We start from the raw sequence: 18,186 nt of genomic DNA, 5'->3' as shown, positions 1-18,186 counted from the left end.
GGTTAGCGTGGACGCTTACCTCATATCTATGTACCAGGCATTACTCTTTATCACAGCGGTTGGAAAATTCATAACAGTAGTCTTGTTCGTTACAACATTTTATGCCATCATTTTTCATTTTGAACAACTTAAGGATTTGGAAAGAAAACAGGCTGTAAAAACAACCTGTCATAAGATCTTGGTTGTGTTCATTTTGTTCCCCTATGGCCACATTGTAGTTATGGTCTTCGGGCCATAATCCTGTAATGTTAAATCCATTTTGCTATGGTATGCGAAAGGTCAGATCTACAAGGTCGCCTTGCATGATGTTCTGCTGAGTTGGTAATTGGAAACAGTTGTTTGGTCCCCTGTAAATACTACAGAATGTTTAAATAATAATATTCTAGTATTTTATTAGTTAATATTTGTTATAATATTGAATAACAAATGATACTTGGAAGGAGGAACTATAGGGTGCAGCTTGTGTATAATAATATATTTACATTTTGTTTCTTGGCCAATAACTAATCCTGTCCCTATGGAATATATCTAAACAGCCGCAAGTTAGTAGGGCACCAATTATCCTGACCATTTCTACCATGTTCCAAATGTATCTAGAAACAACTGCTAGCTAGATATCTTAGACGAGCAGGCCATTTATCAAGTATTAATTCAATCGTTAACTGTTCCGAACACTAAACAAAACAAATGGCTAGCAGTTGTTTCTAGATACATTTGGAACATGGTAGAAATGGTCAGGATAATTAGTGCCCTACTTACTTGCGGCTATGTGTATAGTGTATATATATATATATATATATATATATATATTTTTTTTTTTTAATTGGCACTCCAAGGACCACTATTTAAATTAGGGTGCCAGGATACAAAAATATAGATGCAGAAAAACGGCACTCCTAAGTAGACTCAAAAACCAGGGCCGGATTGAGGGCTACATGGGCCTGGAGCTGAAAATGACCAAGGGCCTATTATGAGAAGCAGAGGAGGCGTGACCAGTGCTGTGAGGGTGTGGCCAGTGCCATGTGGGTGTGTACACCAACTATACTCTCAGCCCCAATGCCTCCGTAAATATGTAAAAGAAAATAATGCTTCATTTTGTGAGGTAAATAGAAATACAATTTTATGACTTATGATTTATGGCTGACCGTGTGGAGAGCAGATGGCCAGTCAACAGAATGTTGTAATGACAATGGGCCTATTTTTATGTGGAGGCCTAGAGCTGTAGCTCCATCCGCCCCATTGTTAATCTGGCCCTGTCAAAAACCAGAATGTTTATTAAAATGCATACAATGTACAGCAACGTTTCGGGCAGCTGTGTACCCTTTCTCAGAGAAAGGGCACACAGTTGCCCAAAACGTCGGTGTACACTGTATGTTGTATGGATTTTAATAAACACTCTGGTGTTTGAATGTTTGAATCTACTTAGGAGTGCCATTTTTCTGCAAAATTATATATATATGTTGTGTATATACACACATACACACACACACATATATGGGGATAGTGTCATAAACTGGCCACGCCCCCTGGAGATGACCGGGATGCTGGCGTTATGGCGTCATTGGGTCTCCGCCGTGAGCCGTGCCGTGGCGAAGGGAAGCACAGGAGTATCACTATTTAAAAGGTATGTCATTTTGTTTTGTTCTCTCCACAATGAGCGGCAATAAAGAATATGATCCTTTTCGCCAAAATACTTTTATTAATTAGGACCCTAAGTCTGTTCAATTAAGACTTGTTTTATATTAAAAATAGGGCTGGACATGCGTACTATTGTACTACTTTAGCAGGATTTCATAGATGTGAAGACATCTGGTAACATGGTTGGAGACATGTGAAAAACCTTATATGAAGCAGCCAGAGGGGCCGTTTATGGTATGTCTGAGGGTAGTGGGAGTGAATGCTGGCAGTTTTGAGAAGTGGAGGTGAGGAGGATGTAATTAGAATGTAAACTCTCAGACTGGGCCCTTTTCCTTCTTGTTACTTGCACTATCATTACCAGCAGTGCTCCTTGTCTTTTGTCTCCTTCCTCCCCTCCGCGACTCTGATATTGTCTGCTCAGCCATACGATGGCTACGGGATCACTGGAAGCTGCTCTGCCTTCCCATGGTGACTTACCACTGTCTAAAGACTCTAGGTATAGAGAGTTGCCCTACCCTTTCCCTAGTTCTTGTCTCTCATTATCTGTTGTTCTATTGCAAGATTTGTATATATGTTTTGTACTGTTCACTGTTGTGCTTTATATTTTTCTGTGTACTTTTTGTTATTTTTTGTAACCCTTGTACTGTATTGCTTACACATTGTGGTGCCTGACAAATAAAACATAGGAATAATATTTAAAGAAAATGTGATCACATGTTTTACTGCTATTTGATACGTTTTCAGGAACCTGGGAACAAAATAAATTGATTGAATTAAAATTTATTTCCCATAAAAATTAATTGAAGCATTTTTTTCAATTAACACTGCAGTTTTCAAGAACAAATGAACAGCGCTAAGTGGGGACTGCTGACAACCCCATAACAGGGCTTCAGAGCTCTCTATGCGCTGGGAGAGGGTGGGTGGGAGCGCCATTAACGGAGCACCGCGTAACTAGCCAGTCCGCCCCCACCCGCTGATAGCAAGCTGTCTTAATGCTCCGATACTGACTGCAGGGTACCACTCGAGGTCATCCCATACGCAACGATTGTGGGAAAAAAAGCAATTGCTGCAGCAGCCGGGATTTGTATTGAAACGCCCATTAACGCCATCTTAAAATCGTTGCTTCTGAGAAACCCTTTGGTCGCTCAAAATATCTGTAAGACCCCAGAGCTTTAACCAATGCATAGGACTTTCTCAGTTATCTCTTCTAAACAGTCACTGTCTGTCAGTCACTCTGCATCCTAATCCACACTACGACAGCCATAACAAGACCATCACGACACATGCACAGTACGACTCTGACGCATGCACAGACGAAAAACATCACACATTTGTGACCAAAATCAACACTGCGTTCACCTCTGAATCAGGTCCAATTTTTTAATGGTCTGATATTTAGTAGTTGCCAGATGCATTACATTTGCATTGCATTTTTCAATTGGACTGTGTTCCTTTTGACTGCAAAGTATCCTTCTGGAATGTCAACATTTAGAATGGTGAGACCAGAATGTCGACAGTCAGAATGTAGACATAGGGCAGAATTCAATTGTTTCCAGCCCCCTTCACGCCTGACGGAGCTATTCAATTGTTGCTCCTGTCGGGCGCGATCAGCTGCCGGCATACCATTTCAGCTTACACCCCCCAAGCGGTGCGAGTTGAAATTGGTGAAAGGTGACCCGTTTGGGCACCGAAACGTCACTTTTCGCGATCACGCCCAGCACTGTAGTCGGGGGTAGCCGTTTTACACGGTGAAACCCGACCTCTATGGGCGTGACCAGCGCAATAATTGGCATCAATTGAATATCACCCCGCAATCTCCCGTCACTTTAGACGGGAGATCGAGCGCACTAAATCAATTGAATTCCGCCCATAGACTTTGGGTCAACAACCAACAAGTCAACATTCAAAAATGTCGACATGGATAAAAAATCAGCTTGATCATAATGTTGACATTAAACATGTCACAATCAGAATATCAACATTCATCTTTTGCTTATTTTTAGTGTAGGGTTAGGCGTAGGGTTAGGTTTAGGCTAAAATAAACAAAAACATTTGTTTTGATGGAATAGTCCTGCTGTTCAGACCCCAAAATAACTCTTGAGATGGGAATGCAGCATTAATATATAGCATTATAGGAATTCATTTATGCATGATGGTTGGATTGATATAGTGAATGTGGTCTTACACTGGGGCTTATTTAGTCCAGATTTTTCCCATGCAAATATTTGGAGGTGTGTACAGCCTGCTGCCACACTGGGCTAACCCTGGCTCATTTCACCCTCAACTATTTGAGGAGCGGAATTAGAAATAGGTAAACCCCATAGCAAAATTCTAAAGGGGCCATTCTTGGCACAGCATACATTGATGCATATCGCATTCAAAGACAATGCCCAATACTGTAATAAAGTAAGGAGCTTTCCAATCAAAGACTCAGCAAATGTTTAAATAATTCAGTATCTACCCAGATTTTATGTAATTTGCACTATATTGCAGAGGGAAACCGCAGTCACATGGTTTGCTACGGTTACAGTGACATCCTTGCAATACATGAAAGCAAGGGAACATCATATCTGTCTATATATGTGTCATGCTTAATATGCTTCCACTATAAAATGTGCCTACACTGAATACAATGCATTCCATCGACAGTAATGATGTGTCTGTCATCCCACGTATAGTCACAATTGAAACATATGATGTCCCGAGCTGTAAAATCAGGTTTGTCTGTGCTCGTAAATGCCCCCCGGTGACTGATAACATAGATAGTTGTCAGAGGTTTAAATCCTCACTTCTCCTGACCATCAACATCATAACTAATAAAACCCGCAGGACTAGCAATATCATAAGTGCTACAGAGAATTGTACACAACATGTGACTCAGTGACCAGAAAACAAATGAGGTGAATAGCTTAGTAAAAGGGCATTTCTTTCTTTCTTTAAACGCAATTAAGATTTCTGAGGCTTAAAATTCTGTAGGGAAAAAAGTAATTTGTTTTAAATGCTTTTCCTCTGAACCTGCCAAAGCACGCATGAAAGAGTACTAAAACCCTTCCTAAAACCAACAGACATTACTGAATGTTTCAAAAAGAAAAAAACCTTATAGGCCATTAAATTCTTCTATATCCAAATAATCACAGATGAGGTCAAGATTAGTGGAAAGAAAATTTCCCAACAGGGTATTTTGCTTTGCAATTACTTAATACAAATTTGTATTTAAAATTGGAAGACATTTATCAACATCTCCTAGTTCTACAGGCCAAGCAACAATGTCCCCAAAATGAACAGCTTATGGTGCCAGGGAATTTTATTTTATGTACACTGTATAATGTGATGTAAGGCACGTTGTTACAGCCACAGGTGGCTAAACTTGTGAATTGTACGAGTGAAAGTAGAACTAACAATAAACTAGTTCTCAGTATGCACCAATGATATGGGAATGAATATGTACAACATTTAATGTAGTCCTAATGCTATGACCTATACAGCAATATAAAACAGATTAGCAGTTTCATAAATACATTCAAAAATGCCTTATAATTTATCACTAACATATTTGACCAGGTTATTTTAATCCCCCAGACCATATGCTAATGTCAGTCTGATTGATAGTTCCAGCACTACTGCAAGGGAAGCAAATTAAACTGTTTTCACCATGCAGTAACACACTTTATACTATTAAATCAGCCACAAGGGTTTTCTAATTAATAGAATTATTTGTACTGGTTTGAAAGTAGATTGAATTATGCCAGTCCTAGGGCCTCAAACATCTTCGCTATATGATAATTATTTTTTGGCCAGTTCAATTTGGGTTTTACTGCCACAGGCAAAGTTCAGGTTTGAAGTTTGAATATGCAGCTTCAACAAAAATAAGATATACTATAAAATGTTGCCTGTTTGATCTTTAAGGGCTCGATGTAACCTATTATCTCTTTTGTCTGGGCTGGGGGACACTGGACCATGGGTTGTAGGTGGGAAGGCTATAAATGCAAAACTAAAGAAAAACACAAATATTACATGTACATATTGTACATTGATATTAAAATGTATTAAGCTTAATATATAACTGATGCATGCAAGTGTCACTATTAATATATATTGTCACACCTCATCTATATACACACACAAATCTATCAGTATGCGGTCATGTTGTCGGCAATCACAATGCTGATCGTCAAAAGGTTGACACTATAATGTTGAATGTCATAATGTCGACATGGTTAAGATGTCAAAAACAGGAAATGCCGACACAGATAAAATGTAGAAATTTTATGGTTGGGGTTAGGATTAGAGTTGGCTTTAAATTGGGTGCCAACATTATGGACCAGTTGACATTCTGAACATGTCGACATAATGTACATGTCAACCTTATGGTGTCTAAATAATGACTGTGGACATTGTGATTGTCGAAAAAACATACTGAATACTCTCAATAGAAGGAATAGGAGATAAATTAATTAAAAGCTAACTGTCCCATCCAAGGCTTATGCAGAGCAGCACAAAATATAACCCAGAATAAAGCAGGCAGTACAGTCTACGGAATGAACAGTCCCTTTGGTTCTAGCTGAAAATCTACAGTATGTGCTAGATGACTCCCCACCCACAGTTTAATCAGTTGGTGCTCCTTATTGACAGGCAAGTAGCTGTAAGTGAAGCTCCGTCTTCAGATATAAATTCAGATATAAATTCTGATGTGTGTGAAAGGTAATTTACAGTTTAATAGCCTTAAAGTTTTATTCTAATCTTTCATTCGGCTTTATACATACATAGTTCACTGTTTGAATTAAAAAAATAGGATTTTTGGGTACTTGCCGTTGAATCATTTTCTCTGAGTCAGGTTGGGGTACACTGGACCATGTGTTGTAGGTGGGAAGGCGTGGATTTGGCACTAACACCGAAATCTATAACTCCTCCCCTCTGCAACCCCTGACAGTGTAAGTTTAGTGCCTGTGGAGAGAGGCATGTGTTTTCAGGGCTTCTCTGCAGCTCTGGTTTAGCTTGGGTGGAGACCAGGAAGACCCCAGATAAAAAGTATGCTACTCCTCATAAGTTTGCAGCCCTTTATCCCTTTCCACAGGAGCAGGTCGCTAAAGGCCCCCATACATGGTGTAATTCAAAGTTGGTAAGATGAGTTGTACGCTTTCCCTTGAAATTTTTCATAAGATGTGGTCACATAGTGTACGATTGATCGTTACGATCATTGTACTTAAAAGATCGTAGATCTCTCCCCAAAACCATCTGATCTACGATCCAACTAGACGATGGCATGGACGCGCATCGGGGTCGCAGAACACACAAAATACACCTATTTTCACACGATTGGTCTGTGTAGCCTGTCGTAACTGGCCATATCGTGTAAAAAATTGTCCCGTATATGGACACCTTTAGTGGGAGCTGCCTCCAAGAGTGGATGCGGCTGTGGCTCATTTAGCAAAGCACAAGGCTCTGCCAGTCCAAGGGGCGGCCTCCTTCAAGGATCCGCTGGACAAAAAATTTGACGGATGCCTTAGGAGTATTTTTATGGGCGCCAGAGTGGTTATTTGCCCATTATTGGCATCTGCATGGATCTCTCGAGCCATGGAGAAGTGGGCTGACAAATTAGTGGCTGGCCTTGCCGGTGACCAGAGAGGACTTACTGGTACTGGCAGAATAGATACGTGCGGCTGCAGACTATGTGTGTGATGCCGCACAAGATGGAGCGCAGGTGCGGCATGCAGAGCACTCTGGCTTCGCGTCTGGGAAGTGGACACCGAATCTAAACGCTTTAAAGTCTCTGCTTTTTTGTGGAGGCATCCTGTTCGACTCTGAGCTTGATACTATTATATCCCAGGCGACAGGTGGAAAGAGCACTTTTCTGCCTGTGGTGCCCCAGAAGCTAAAGGGCTCACGTTTCCGAGTCTTCCGCTCTTCCTTTCGAGGAGGGGGAACGATTAGAGGTCAGGGGGCCTGAGGACGCTCTTTTCCCAGTAGGGCTACTGCTCCCCGGGGTAGATGTTCCGGCACATTCAAGCGCCCGGGTGCTAGGGCATCTGGGAAGCCGAGTACCTGATCTCAGCCCATCCGGTCTCATGGAAGGTAGGGGGCCGTCTCCTACTTTTCCGAGACAGGTGGGTAGCTTCAGAGTAGATGCCTGGGTAAGGGGCATTGTCTCCAGAGGTTATGTGATCGACCTAAGGAGGCAGCCGCCACAACGTTTCTTTGCTACAGCATTACCCAGGGAACCGGAGAAGAGACGGGCCTTAAACCAGGCTATCAGTTCCCTCTGTTCAGAAGGGGTTATAGTTCCTGTTCCACAGTCTCAACAGGAACAGGTGTTTTACCCCAACTTGCTCCTAGTCCAGAAACACAATGGCACGTATTGGACGATTTTGAATCTACGAGCCCTGAATGCTAGCCTGTGGGTGGATCCGTTTCGCATGGAGTCGCTCCGATCAGTGATCCAGGGTATGTCGGCAAACGAGTTTCTGGCATCTATCAACATCAGAGATAAATATCTCCACATACCGATTTGGGCGGGGCATCAGTCTCTACTCAGGTTCGCGGTCGGAAGAGCCCATTACCAGTTCCAGGCTCTGCTGTTCGGTTTGGCTACAGCTCCGCGGGTCTTCACAAAGATCATGGCAGCAATGGCAAGCTTACTGCATTCCAATAGAATAACGGTGATTCCCTATTTGGACGATATGGTAGTAAAGGCGGATTCCACTGCCCAACTTCAGCTCCACCTGGATCACATGGTGCAGGTGTTACAGCATCATGGATGGATACTCAATCTCGAGAAGAGTCACCTCAGGCCATGCCAACGTCTGACGTTTTTGGGGGTGATCTTCGATACAGCACTGGAAAGGGTTTTCTTGCCCGTGCCAAAAACCTGGGCCCTTCAGGACTTAGTTAGGAAAGTGCTGTCTGCCCCTCAGCCATCCGTTTGGCTGGGCATGAGGTTACTAGGCACGATGGTCTCTACCTTCGAGACCATCCAGTATGGCCGCTTCCATTCACAGATTCTCCAGTGGGAGAATCTCTGGAATTGGAAGGACCGCTCAGACGACCTTTCTCCTCAGTTGCTGGTTCTGTCAGACAGCACTCGTCAGTCACTTCACTGGTGGCTGATTGCCGATCACCTTCTCCAGGGTCGGTCCCTGGTGACTCCCAACTGGATTATTGTCACCACAGATGCAAGTCACAGAGGTTGGGGAGCGGTGATGAAGAACATCTGTCTCCAGGGGACCTGGTCGTCATCAGAGATAGGTTTCCCAATAAATATGCTGGAGCTCCGGGCCTTTTATCGGGCACTGTGCGAGGCTCAGGCCCTCCTGGCGGGCCGACCAGTGAGGATCCAATCAGACAACGCCACGGCAGTGGCATATGTAAACCAACAGGCAAGAACCAAAAGCGCACTTGCCATGGCAGAGGCAAGTCTCATTCTCTCTTGGGCGGAGACGTTCCTCCCGTCAATTTCAGCAGTCTTCATACCGGGGGTGGAGAATTGGGAGGCAGACTACCTCAACAGGACTACGTTCCTGCCAGGGGAGTGGTCTCTCCACACGGAGGTTTTCCAGCAGCTGGTTCAGAGATGGGGGCTGCCGGAGGTGGACCTGATGGCGTCTCGCCACAATTGCAAGGTCTCTTAATTTTGTGCAAGGTCCAGAGATCCTTTGCATTTGCAGTGGATGCCATGACAGTTCCCTGGAACTTCCGTCTGGCCTACATTTTTCCTCCAATTCCCATGTTACCAAGAGTACTCCGAGTCAGGGAGCAGCAGGTTTCAGTCATCCAAACTGGCCACACCGGTCGTGGTTCGCCACGGTTCTCAGGCTAGCCACAGGGCCAGGTTGGAGTCTGCCTCTGCGTCCAGATCTTCTGCTACAGGGGCCATTCTGTCACGAGGACCTAACTCAGTTGGCTTTAATGGCTTGGTTGTTGAGACCGGGCTCTTGAAGGCCAGGGGTTTTTCCCCTTCAGTCATCAGGACCATGCTTCGGGCGCAGAAGCAGGTTTCTGCGCAGAACTACAACAAGATTTGGAAAACCTATCTTGTGTGGTGTGAGCAGCGGGGAGTACATACTGCCCAGTTCCGCCTGCGAAGGTTTTTAGCATTTCTGCAGGGCGGTCTGGAGGCCGGCTTACGGCTTCAATCTTTGGGATCCGTGTACCATCGGTTCGTAACATGGAAAGTTTTTTCTCTTATGGCCATTGCCTCAGCTCCTTACCAGGCACTTTTGAAGTTGTACTGAAGTCAGGGGTCACAGAGGGGAGGAGTTATAGAATTCGGTGTTAGTGTCAAATCCACGCCTTCCCACCTACAACCCATGGTCCAGTGTCCCCCAACCTTACTCAGAGAAAAGGATTCAACGGCAAGTACCCAAAGATCCTATTTTTTAATTCAAACAGTGAACTATGTATGTATAAAGCCGAATGAGAGATTAGAATAAAACTTTAAAGCTATTGAACTGTAAATGACCTTTCACACACATCAGAATTTATATCTGAAGACGGGCTTCACTTCCAGCTACTTGCCTGTCAATAAGGAGCACCAACTGATTAAACTGTGGGTGGGGAGTCATTCAGTACATACTGTAGATTTTCAGCTAGAACCAAAGGGACTGTTCGTTCTGTAGACTGTACTGCCTGCTTTATTCTGGGTTATATTTTGTGCTGCTCTGCATAAGCCTTGGATGGGACAGTTAGCTTTTAATTAATTTATCTCCTATCCCTTCTATTGAGAGTATTCACTATTCAGTATGTTTTTTCGACAATCACAATGTCCACAGTCATTATTTAGACACCATAAGATTGACATGTACATTATGTCGATATGTTCAGAATGTCAACTGGTCCATAATGTTGGCACCCAATTTAAAGCCAACTCTAATCCTAGCCCCAACCATAAAATTTCTACATTTTATCTGTGTCAGCATTTCCTGTTTTGACATCTTAACCATGTCGACATTATGACATTCAACATTATAGTGTCAACCTTTTGACGATCAGCATTTTGATTGCCGACAACATGACCGCATACTGATAGATTTGTGTGTGTATATAGATGAGGTGTGACAATATATATTAATAGTGACACTTGCATGCACCAGTTAAATATTAAGCTTAATACATTTTAATATCAATGTACAATATGTACATGTAATATTTGTTTTTTTTCTTTAGTTTTTCATTTATAGCCTTTTGGTTTATTTATCAGCAATGTAGAGCAGTTCACACACCTATTAATACAGTGTTTGAGTTTGATGTTTATTTTAAATTCACCTTTCACATGTGAAAACCATTAAAAACCTTATATAATGCAGCCATTTAAGGGCAAACATTATCCAATCTGTTTGCCTTGCTCAACTCTGCTCAATCTACAGTGTGAACATGTAATATTAATATTCAAACTTTATAGCCAATTGGACAAACCAGTTTGAGAGCCAGTTATTCAATTCTGATCAAGGTTTACACAAAAAGTATTCTCCTTTTCCCACTGTTCTGCATGATACATTCTGTATGTATACAGATTTTTCCTACAGCTTCTGATCGCCTTTATTATCTCACTCGTCGTACAGGCTTACCATTAAATCTGACAATGTTAGCAGTGACTATGAACTACATGCCATGACATTTCCCATGACAGTCTAGTGAAATACAGCCACCTTTTTACAGCATATTATAATGTGCAAGGTGCTTTGGAGACAGAGTCAGGTTACAAGTGTGCAGAAGCAATTTTACTGTACAGACCCGATGTCAGGAGATGGATTTACACCTTAGAACAGAATTCTGTAGATACACCAACAAAATCTAATTGGACACATTTTATCACCTCTCTGCCAGAAGGCGAAGGAGGGATGTGAAAAAAGTCACTACTGCTTTCCAGCATAGTCAATCAGTATTCACTAAAGTGTGATTAACATTAATCTAGAAGAGCAGTTCAATCCCCTTTTTATTCTGAAACTTGATAGCAACAGACCAGTATTAACAATGTAGAAATCCAGGCCCCTCCTCAACGTCCTTTTAGACCACACACAACTGTTTAATTTCCATTGGTATCCAAGTAAGACATGTAAAGAAGACTATAGTTTGAAACATCTCAGATTTATCGCTATTAAAAATGATGCATTCAAATAACGGTATTTTCTGGTAATTACAAAAATTGTAAAACCAACACAAAGATCATGACAAAGTTTAGCAGAGGCTAGTGTGTTACTGCCAAGCTTGAGCTTGTCGGAGAAAGACATGAAACACTCGCATATAAAGTAATAATAATTGAATAAACAAAGCAAAAATTACAACCATAGCTTAATCTAAAAGAAAAAAAAAGTCCCTGTAAGGGTGACTATAGGACTGGCAAATGCAAATTCTTGAAAGCATTAGTGACATTCCCAACCATTTGCTTCTTAGCAATTAATCCATATGCTGATAGTTTCACTCAAGTTACTAGATTACTTCCCTTTGGCAAAAATCCACTTAACTGCTTATTGTTGCCTCAGTTATCACCACTTGAGTTTAGTACTCATATAAAAGCTCCAGGGTCTCCAACCTTTCAAAATACTTTTTACTGACAATATTATACAAATGTAGAGCTAAAAGCTGATGTAGCATCCGCATTAAAATGAGGATCAGGGGTGTTGGGTAAAAGGGGAACAACCTTAAGCAATATCAAAATAATTCCAACCAATACCAGATAGTAAGCCTTAGGTGGAACATCATTACTAAAACTCACTCCACAAATGTTTCTTGTCCAAGGTCAAGAGTTCTAGCAATGCATCACGTTACCTGACATTTTGTATGCGCTCCCCACTGCTCAGCCTGCTTCTGTTGTCAGCATGCAGTCAGTGGACTGAGTCCAATACTTGCCGAACTCTCTGTGCTCCTGCTGACCTTGGGCCTGATTCACTACGGATCGCTATGCTCCTTATACGAACGCAACTGCGTTGCTAATATCAGCTGTAATATTTAAATGTTTGCATTTGCATTGCGATTGCAGCCTGACATAAGGACGCCCACTTGCCCTTACTCACATCCGTATACTTTGACAAGATAGCGAAACAATCGGTAACATCGGAAAGTTACTGAAGCCGTGACCTTACTCAGGAATTGCTAACTTCTGCACACGCTATGAGACCTCATGCGGCGTTCTGGTAACACAGTGGATAATTTATGCACGCGCATGCAACGGCAATGAAATGCAGTGGCACGCCTGTGTTCGCCCGACCACCCCCCCCCGTCACCACCCACAAACGGCACTTTTTTTGTCACTCACTCTGCCATGGGTCTGCATAGTCAATGCAAATGCAATTCCTAACGCAGCGCCTAGCTTATGCACTCGCATGCGCAGTGCGAATTAATAGACTGATTGCGTGCGTATACACAAGTGCGTTCCTTGCTGAATCAGGCCCCTTGTCTTTAGCCAGAGAGGCAGCATGTAGGAGCAATAGGAGCCTTTGCTCTTCCTACCGCTCAGCACATGCTTCTGTCCAGGCCTCAACTTACTATTAAATTGTCTATTTACTGTTATTTTTGCACAATCATGCTAATTATTTACTGTATATTTTGCATGGCTGAGATATATAGCTTAGGGTTATGTTAAAACCACGGCACTACTTTTCAACGCCTGGATTTACAGAACTGACCGGAGCATTCTGAGGAGCTACAGTGTACACATCTGGAGCGTCCTCAGGATGATCCGGGAGGCACTGCAGCAGCGATTCTGACCGCAGGGTGCCATTCAAGGCACCCTGCTAGCCAGATACATTAACCGTAGGTGAGCGGTGTTACCGCCCACAGGGCTCTGCGACCCTAAGTGTGCATGCGTGTGCATGTACTCAACATTCAAAGTAAAGATTTACCTGTTTTTAAAAGAGAACCCATGAAAGTCATATGTTACAACATAAAACCATGATAAAATTATTTCACAACAGCAGATAACAGGCTTTGGAGTGCTGTGAGAAATAAATTACCTCTAAAATGTTCGCCGTTACTCTGATTTATAGCTCTCATTTTCCAGGTGTCTTTTACTATGTTACTACGTCCAGTGACCAAACTGGTCTTTAAGCACCCCTAACAGTTCATGTTTTCTTAGAATTTGCCAGTTAGGAATGAAGGATCCTTCTCTGTAACATATGCGATCTTGTAGCCAATAGGCTACAATGGCTATCTCTATGAAATGATGACAAGCTAGTGGGACTCAAGCTCTGAAAGACTAAGCTTTTCAGAGCTTGTAACATTCGGCCACATCACGTGCCCATAGAAGCTTAAGGGTACTGCTCTGCCAAACAAAATATTTCCGATATCTGCTGCAGATCCCTGTTCATACATAATGGCGATTAATAGAAGCGGAAACATAGGTGTGCACACATAAGATACGAAATGAGCCCAGGCACACCCTAATGTCAGGCATCATTGTGAGTGAGTGAACTCAAAACAGTGAGCTGTACCTGCACTATATAAAATACACTGTTCAGTTCTGCTTGATATAATATGAAGTGGGGGCACTAGTGTGTTTTGATAGTTTGACTCTTAGGGGAAGATGCACTAAGCCTTGGAGAGTGATACAATGGCGAGTGATTATCCCCGTTTTTCACCTATGGTTCTTTTCACCCTATCCTATTATTTCGGTCGAAATAATAGGATACTTCTCCGGAAAACACATAGGACCAGCAATAAGCTCACGGACCTATGTGTTTTCGCCATTTAGATGGTGAAAAAACGGCACTTATCGTGGATTATTTTTCAGGACACATCAGGTCTCGAAAAATAAACATGTTAAGTGACGGCATCGGGCGGCACTCCGGGACTAATTGGATAGCCCCGCCCCGATCAATTAGCAGTGCTACTTTATCACTGCTAATTGGATCCCCCCCTTAGTTTGTAATGTCAGTGTGTATATAAAGTACATACAGACAGTGTAAGAGCACCATTTGATGTTAAATCACACACATATACACTTGTGTCTTGTTTATAACAGTAAATCATTAACATAAACAGCTAACCCAAACTAGTATAAACTAGGAATCTATTCTGATAACGGAAATCTATTTATACAAAGTGACTTACTGGATGTTGGGGTTCGGACTGTGTGTTGGTCCTGTTTAAAAGAAGAGAAGATTGCAAATTAATTTTGTAAAGCTATGTAACAAAAATATATTCAAAGTAAAACAATCTTAACTCCAGGGATGGTATAAGAACTGTGTCCTATATAGTTTTTGAATGTTAGAAGAGGCTATTATTGAACCACTTGTATTTTATTTCTGTGTTCTGCATGCACTATGCCAATCAGCTAAACCATATGAAGAAACTGAATAACCTGCGCATTGGCCTCTCTCCAATTCAAACACTTGCTTACTCCACTACTTACTGGGCACCCTGCTTGGACATTGCAAGGAGATAACACTTGCTAGATACACCTCTAAGGGGTCTATTTACTAAGCAGTGATAAGAGACAGAGTGAAAAGTGATAAGGAAGTGATAAGGTGCCAGCCAATCAGCTCCCAACTGTCATTTTTCAAACACAGTCTGTGAGATGGCAGTTGGGAGCTGATTGGCTGGCACCTTATAACTTTCTTAGCACTTTTCACTCTGTCTCTTATCACTGCTTAGTAAATAGACCCCTGAGTATTTTAAGTCTTACCCCCTTGGCTCCTGCTCTCCACCATGGATACTCTCCCCAGCTGGACCTTGGAGACCTGACCGTGAGCATCTGTCCATATACCCTAATCCTAACCTTAACACTAATACCGTAACCCTCAATCGTAAATCCTAACTTTTAAACACGAATACCCAAAACCATGACAATTAATCCTACTGCCCTAAAACACCAACCCTTACCCCAAACTCTGACCCTTATATTCTAATACCCTAACCAAACCCCTAATCCAACTCTACCCCAAATCCTAATAACCGCACCCTTAAAGGGCAGACTAGATGGGCCAAATGGTTCTGATCTGCCATCAAATTCTATGTTTCTATATAAGCTTACCAAGCCTGACGAAAAGAACACCAGTTGCAGTGATTGTCTTTATCCCATTGGTGGCAACGCATTGATAGTAGCCTGTGTCCGTTGTGTCCAGGTCTTGTATCCTCAGCCGCGAGCCATAGTCTGTTTTTCTTATGGTGATTCTTTTGGGCTCTTGCACCACTGGAGCATCGTTCTTCAGCCACTTCACATTGGGGAGTGGACTTCCTGCCACCTTACAATGTAGGGTGGCTGCTTGACCCTGCACGATTGTGATGTTGTTTACAGGTTCCAGAAATATCAGAAAGTGTCCTGGAGAAGGCAAGAGATAACCCAAGATCAAACCAAAGTCTGAACAAAATGAAATAGCCTTGGGCACAACACTTGAATAGTTTACAAATTCTGTAAAATGCACACCTCTATGACAGAGTGATATCATGTACACCAGAGGTTCCCAAACTTTATTGAATCATGGTGCCCTAGAGTATCAGCGTTTTTTTTAACTGCACCCCTAGGCCAAAAGTTTATTATTTGGGAAAATTCAGCAAAAATTATTAAATGAAGTCAATTGTGCTTATATGTCATCCTTAGGGTCAGTTATGTTGTGGTGGACAGGGCTGTGCTACTGTTTGTCTACATATTTTATGATTGGCAGTCACTGCCTCTGGTTCTGATACTGGACCACCAACCTATGGCACCCCTGCAAGTGCCCCGCGGCACCCTTTTGGGAACCACTGATTTACACACATCATTCATGTACTTGATGAAACAACAACTAATTCTAAGAGTAGACTGTACTCAAAAGGACCACACAGAAACGATTAGCTAAAGGTTCCAACTTTTCAGAAGAAAGTCCTTGAAAGTGTATTATTCAAATGAACAATGTAATATTTCCCATTAAAACACAAGTGTGACATATATTTAATTATACGTATATTATAGGAAATATTTTGGACAGATTCCACATTATTTTATATATTACATATAATCTTCCAATCCCTTTGTCAAGTTGCTTGTGAGCCCCAATTCCCCCCAAAATGTTGGCATATTTATGCAAATATAATTCAGCGATCTTCACAAGACTTCAAATGTCGCTGCTTTCTTTACACGATTCTACAAATTCCATACAGAGGGCACCAGAGCACATTATCTATTTTTTATCAGAGTGCCGGGCTTCAGATTTTATATATAATATATATATATATATATATATATATATATATAATTATATATACATACACACACATATACAAATTTGTGTGTGTGTATATATATATATATATATATATATACACACATTAATGAAATACAAATTTTAGTAAAATCTCTAATTCCCTTTTTAAATAATTCTTAACATTTTAATACCACACACCAGGTCCCAGTGGAAAAAGTGAGTAATGCTAAATAAATGCTAAAAACATCTTTAGCGAAGTGCCTGTGATACTTCCAGTCAGTCTCAAGAGATTGTGAACTATTCCACACATCAATCCCAGTCATGTTTTTTGTACTTGGAGAAAAATGCCTTGTACATATTGTGTGTGCATGTGCATTTACATATAGGTCTGGCATGGGCCTTTGCCAGCTGAGAACCAAAAGCTGGAAAGAGCAATTATTCGCTTGTTACAGATCCGGCAGCAGAACAATAACACAGGCCTATTGCACACATACTTAAGAGACTTCAAAGTCATGGGAACTCTGTGGTGTATGTTTTGCCACTTACCTCTCTCCCTGTTTAAGAATAAATTACAAGCTGTATAAATAAGGCCAGAAGAGAATGCTTATGTAACTAACAATGCTAATGAATCACTTTAAATGAATGTCCATGGTTTAATACCTCTACAGTAGCTCTAAATATTTATCCTACAAAAACACATTATATTTTCTTAATTGAAGTATAGAGAATTACACAATATAGAAACATACACAAATACATACACCAGGTTAAAGAAATACCAGGCATCGTAATGGAGTTTAAAAGAACGTATTGGCGGCTTCTTTTTATGAAACATAGCTAATGCACCTAAGGTTCCCTAAATGGTTCTCTACTTACTTGGCAGGGAATGTAAAAAATAAATAAAGTGAGTATCCTTTGGTTTAGGTGAAATGCAATATGGATGTCAAACTTGTGCTGTAATTGAACTTGTTGCACTAGTCTAAGAATAGGGCATCTTTCCCAACAAGCCAAATATAACTACATATGTCATTTTGTCATTTAGCGCCATTGTGTCTGCTTTCACACCCATTCTGCCTTACTGGTCTAGTACTCCTCTGTGGATGATGTTGTAGAAGTTAAAAGATCAAGGGCTCTATTTATTAACATTATTTTTACTAAAATAAAGTGAAAAGGGGTGTTTTCACCCCCTTTTCAGATTATTTTAGTTTCACCTAAAGTTACTACAGGGCAATTGGAGTAGAATACGTAAAATTCTACTCCAACCCCTAAGTATCACTTATTTTTAGTAAGCAGATCGCATTTCCCATAATTGTAATGGGAAATGTGATCTGACCAAAGTTACTAAAAATAAAATGTGAAAAAATACCGGGGAAAGCCCTGTGATAATAACGCCACCTGGAGGAGACTTTATCCAGAGTCTCCCCCAGTTACCAAA

At 41.5% G+C, this 18,186-nt stretch overlaps 1 protein-coding gene across 1 annotated transcript in view; it reads right to left on the bottom strand.

The window, feature by feature from the left end:
- Nucleotides 1-18,186, bottom strand: part of ROR2 (ROR family WNT receptor 2) — a 183,798-nt gene that overhangs the window by 20,019 nt on the left and 145,593 nt on the right. Inside the window, exons 3-4 of the mRNA XM_088470041.1 lie at nt 15,602-15,889; nt 14,680-14,710 (exon numbers count right to left, since the gene is read on the bottom strand). Coding sequence (XP_088326167.1) covers nt 14,680-14,710; nt 15,602-15,889 — 319 coding nt within the window. The remainder of the gene's footprint in view (nt 1-14,679; nt 14,711-15,601; nt 15,890-18,186) is intronic.

The sequence above is a fragment of the Taudactylus pleione genome, unplaced genomic scaffold (assembly GCF_031769625.1).
Source record: "Taudactylus pleione unplaced genomic scaffold, aTauple2 ptg000095l, whole genome shotgun sequence".
Taxonomy (NCBI): domain Eukaryota; kingdom Metazoa; phylum Chordata; class Amphibia; order Anura; family Myobatrachidae; genus Taudactylus; species Taudactylus pleione.
The sequence above is the reverse complement of the archived record's forward strand: the minus strand, read 5'-3'. Positions and strand labels throughout refer to the sequence as shown.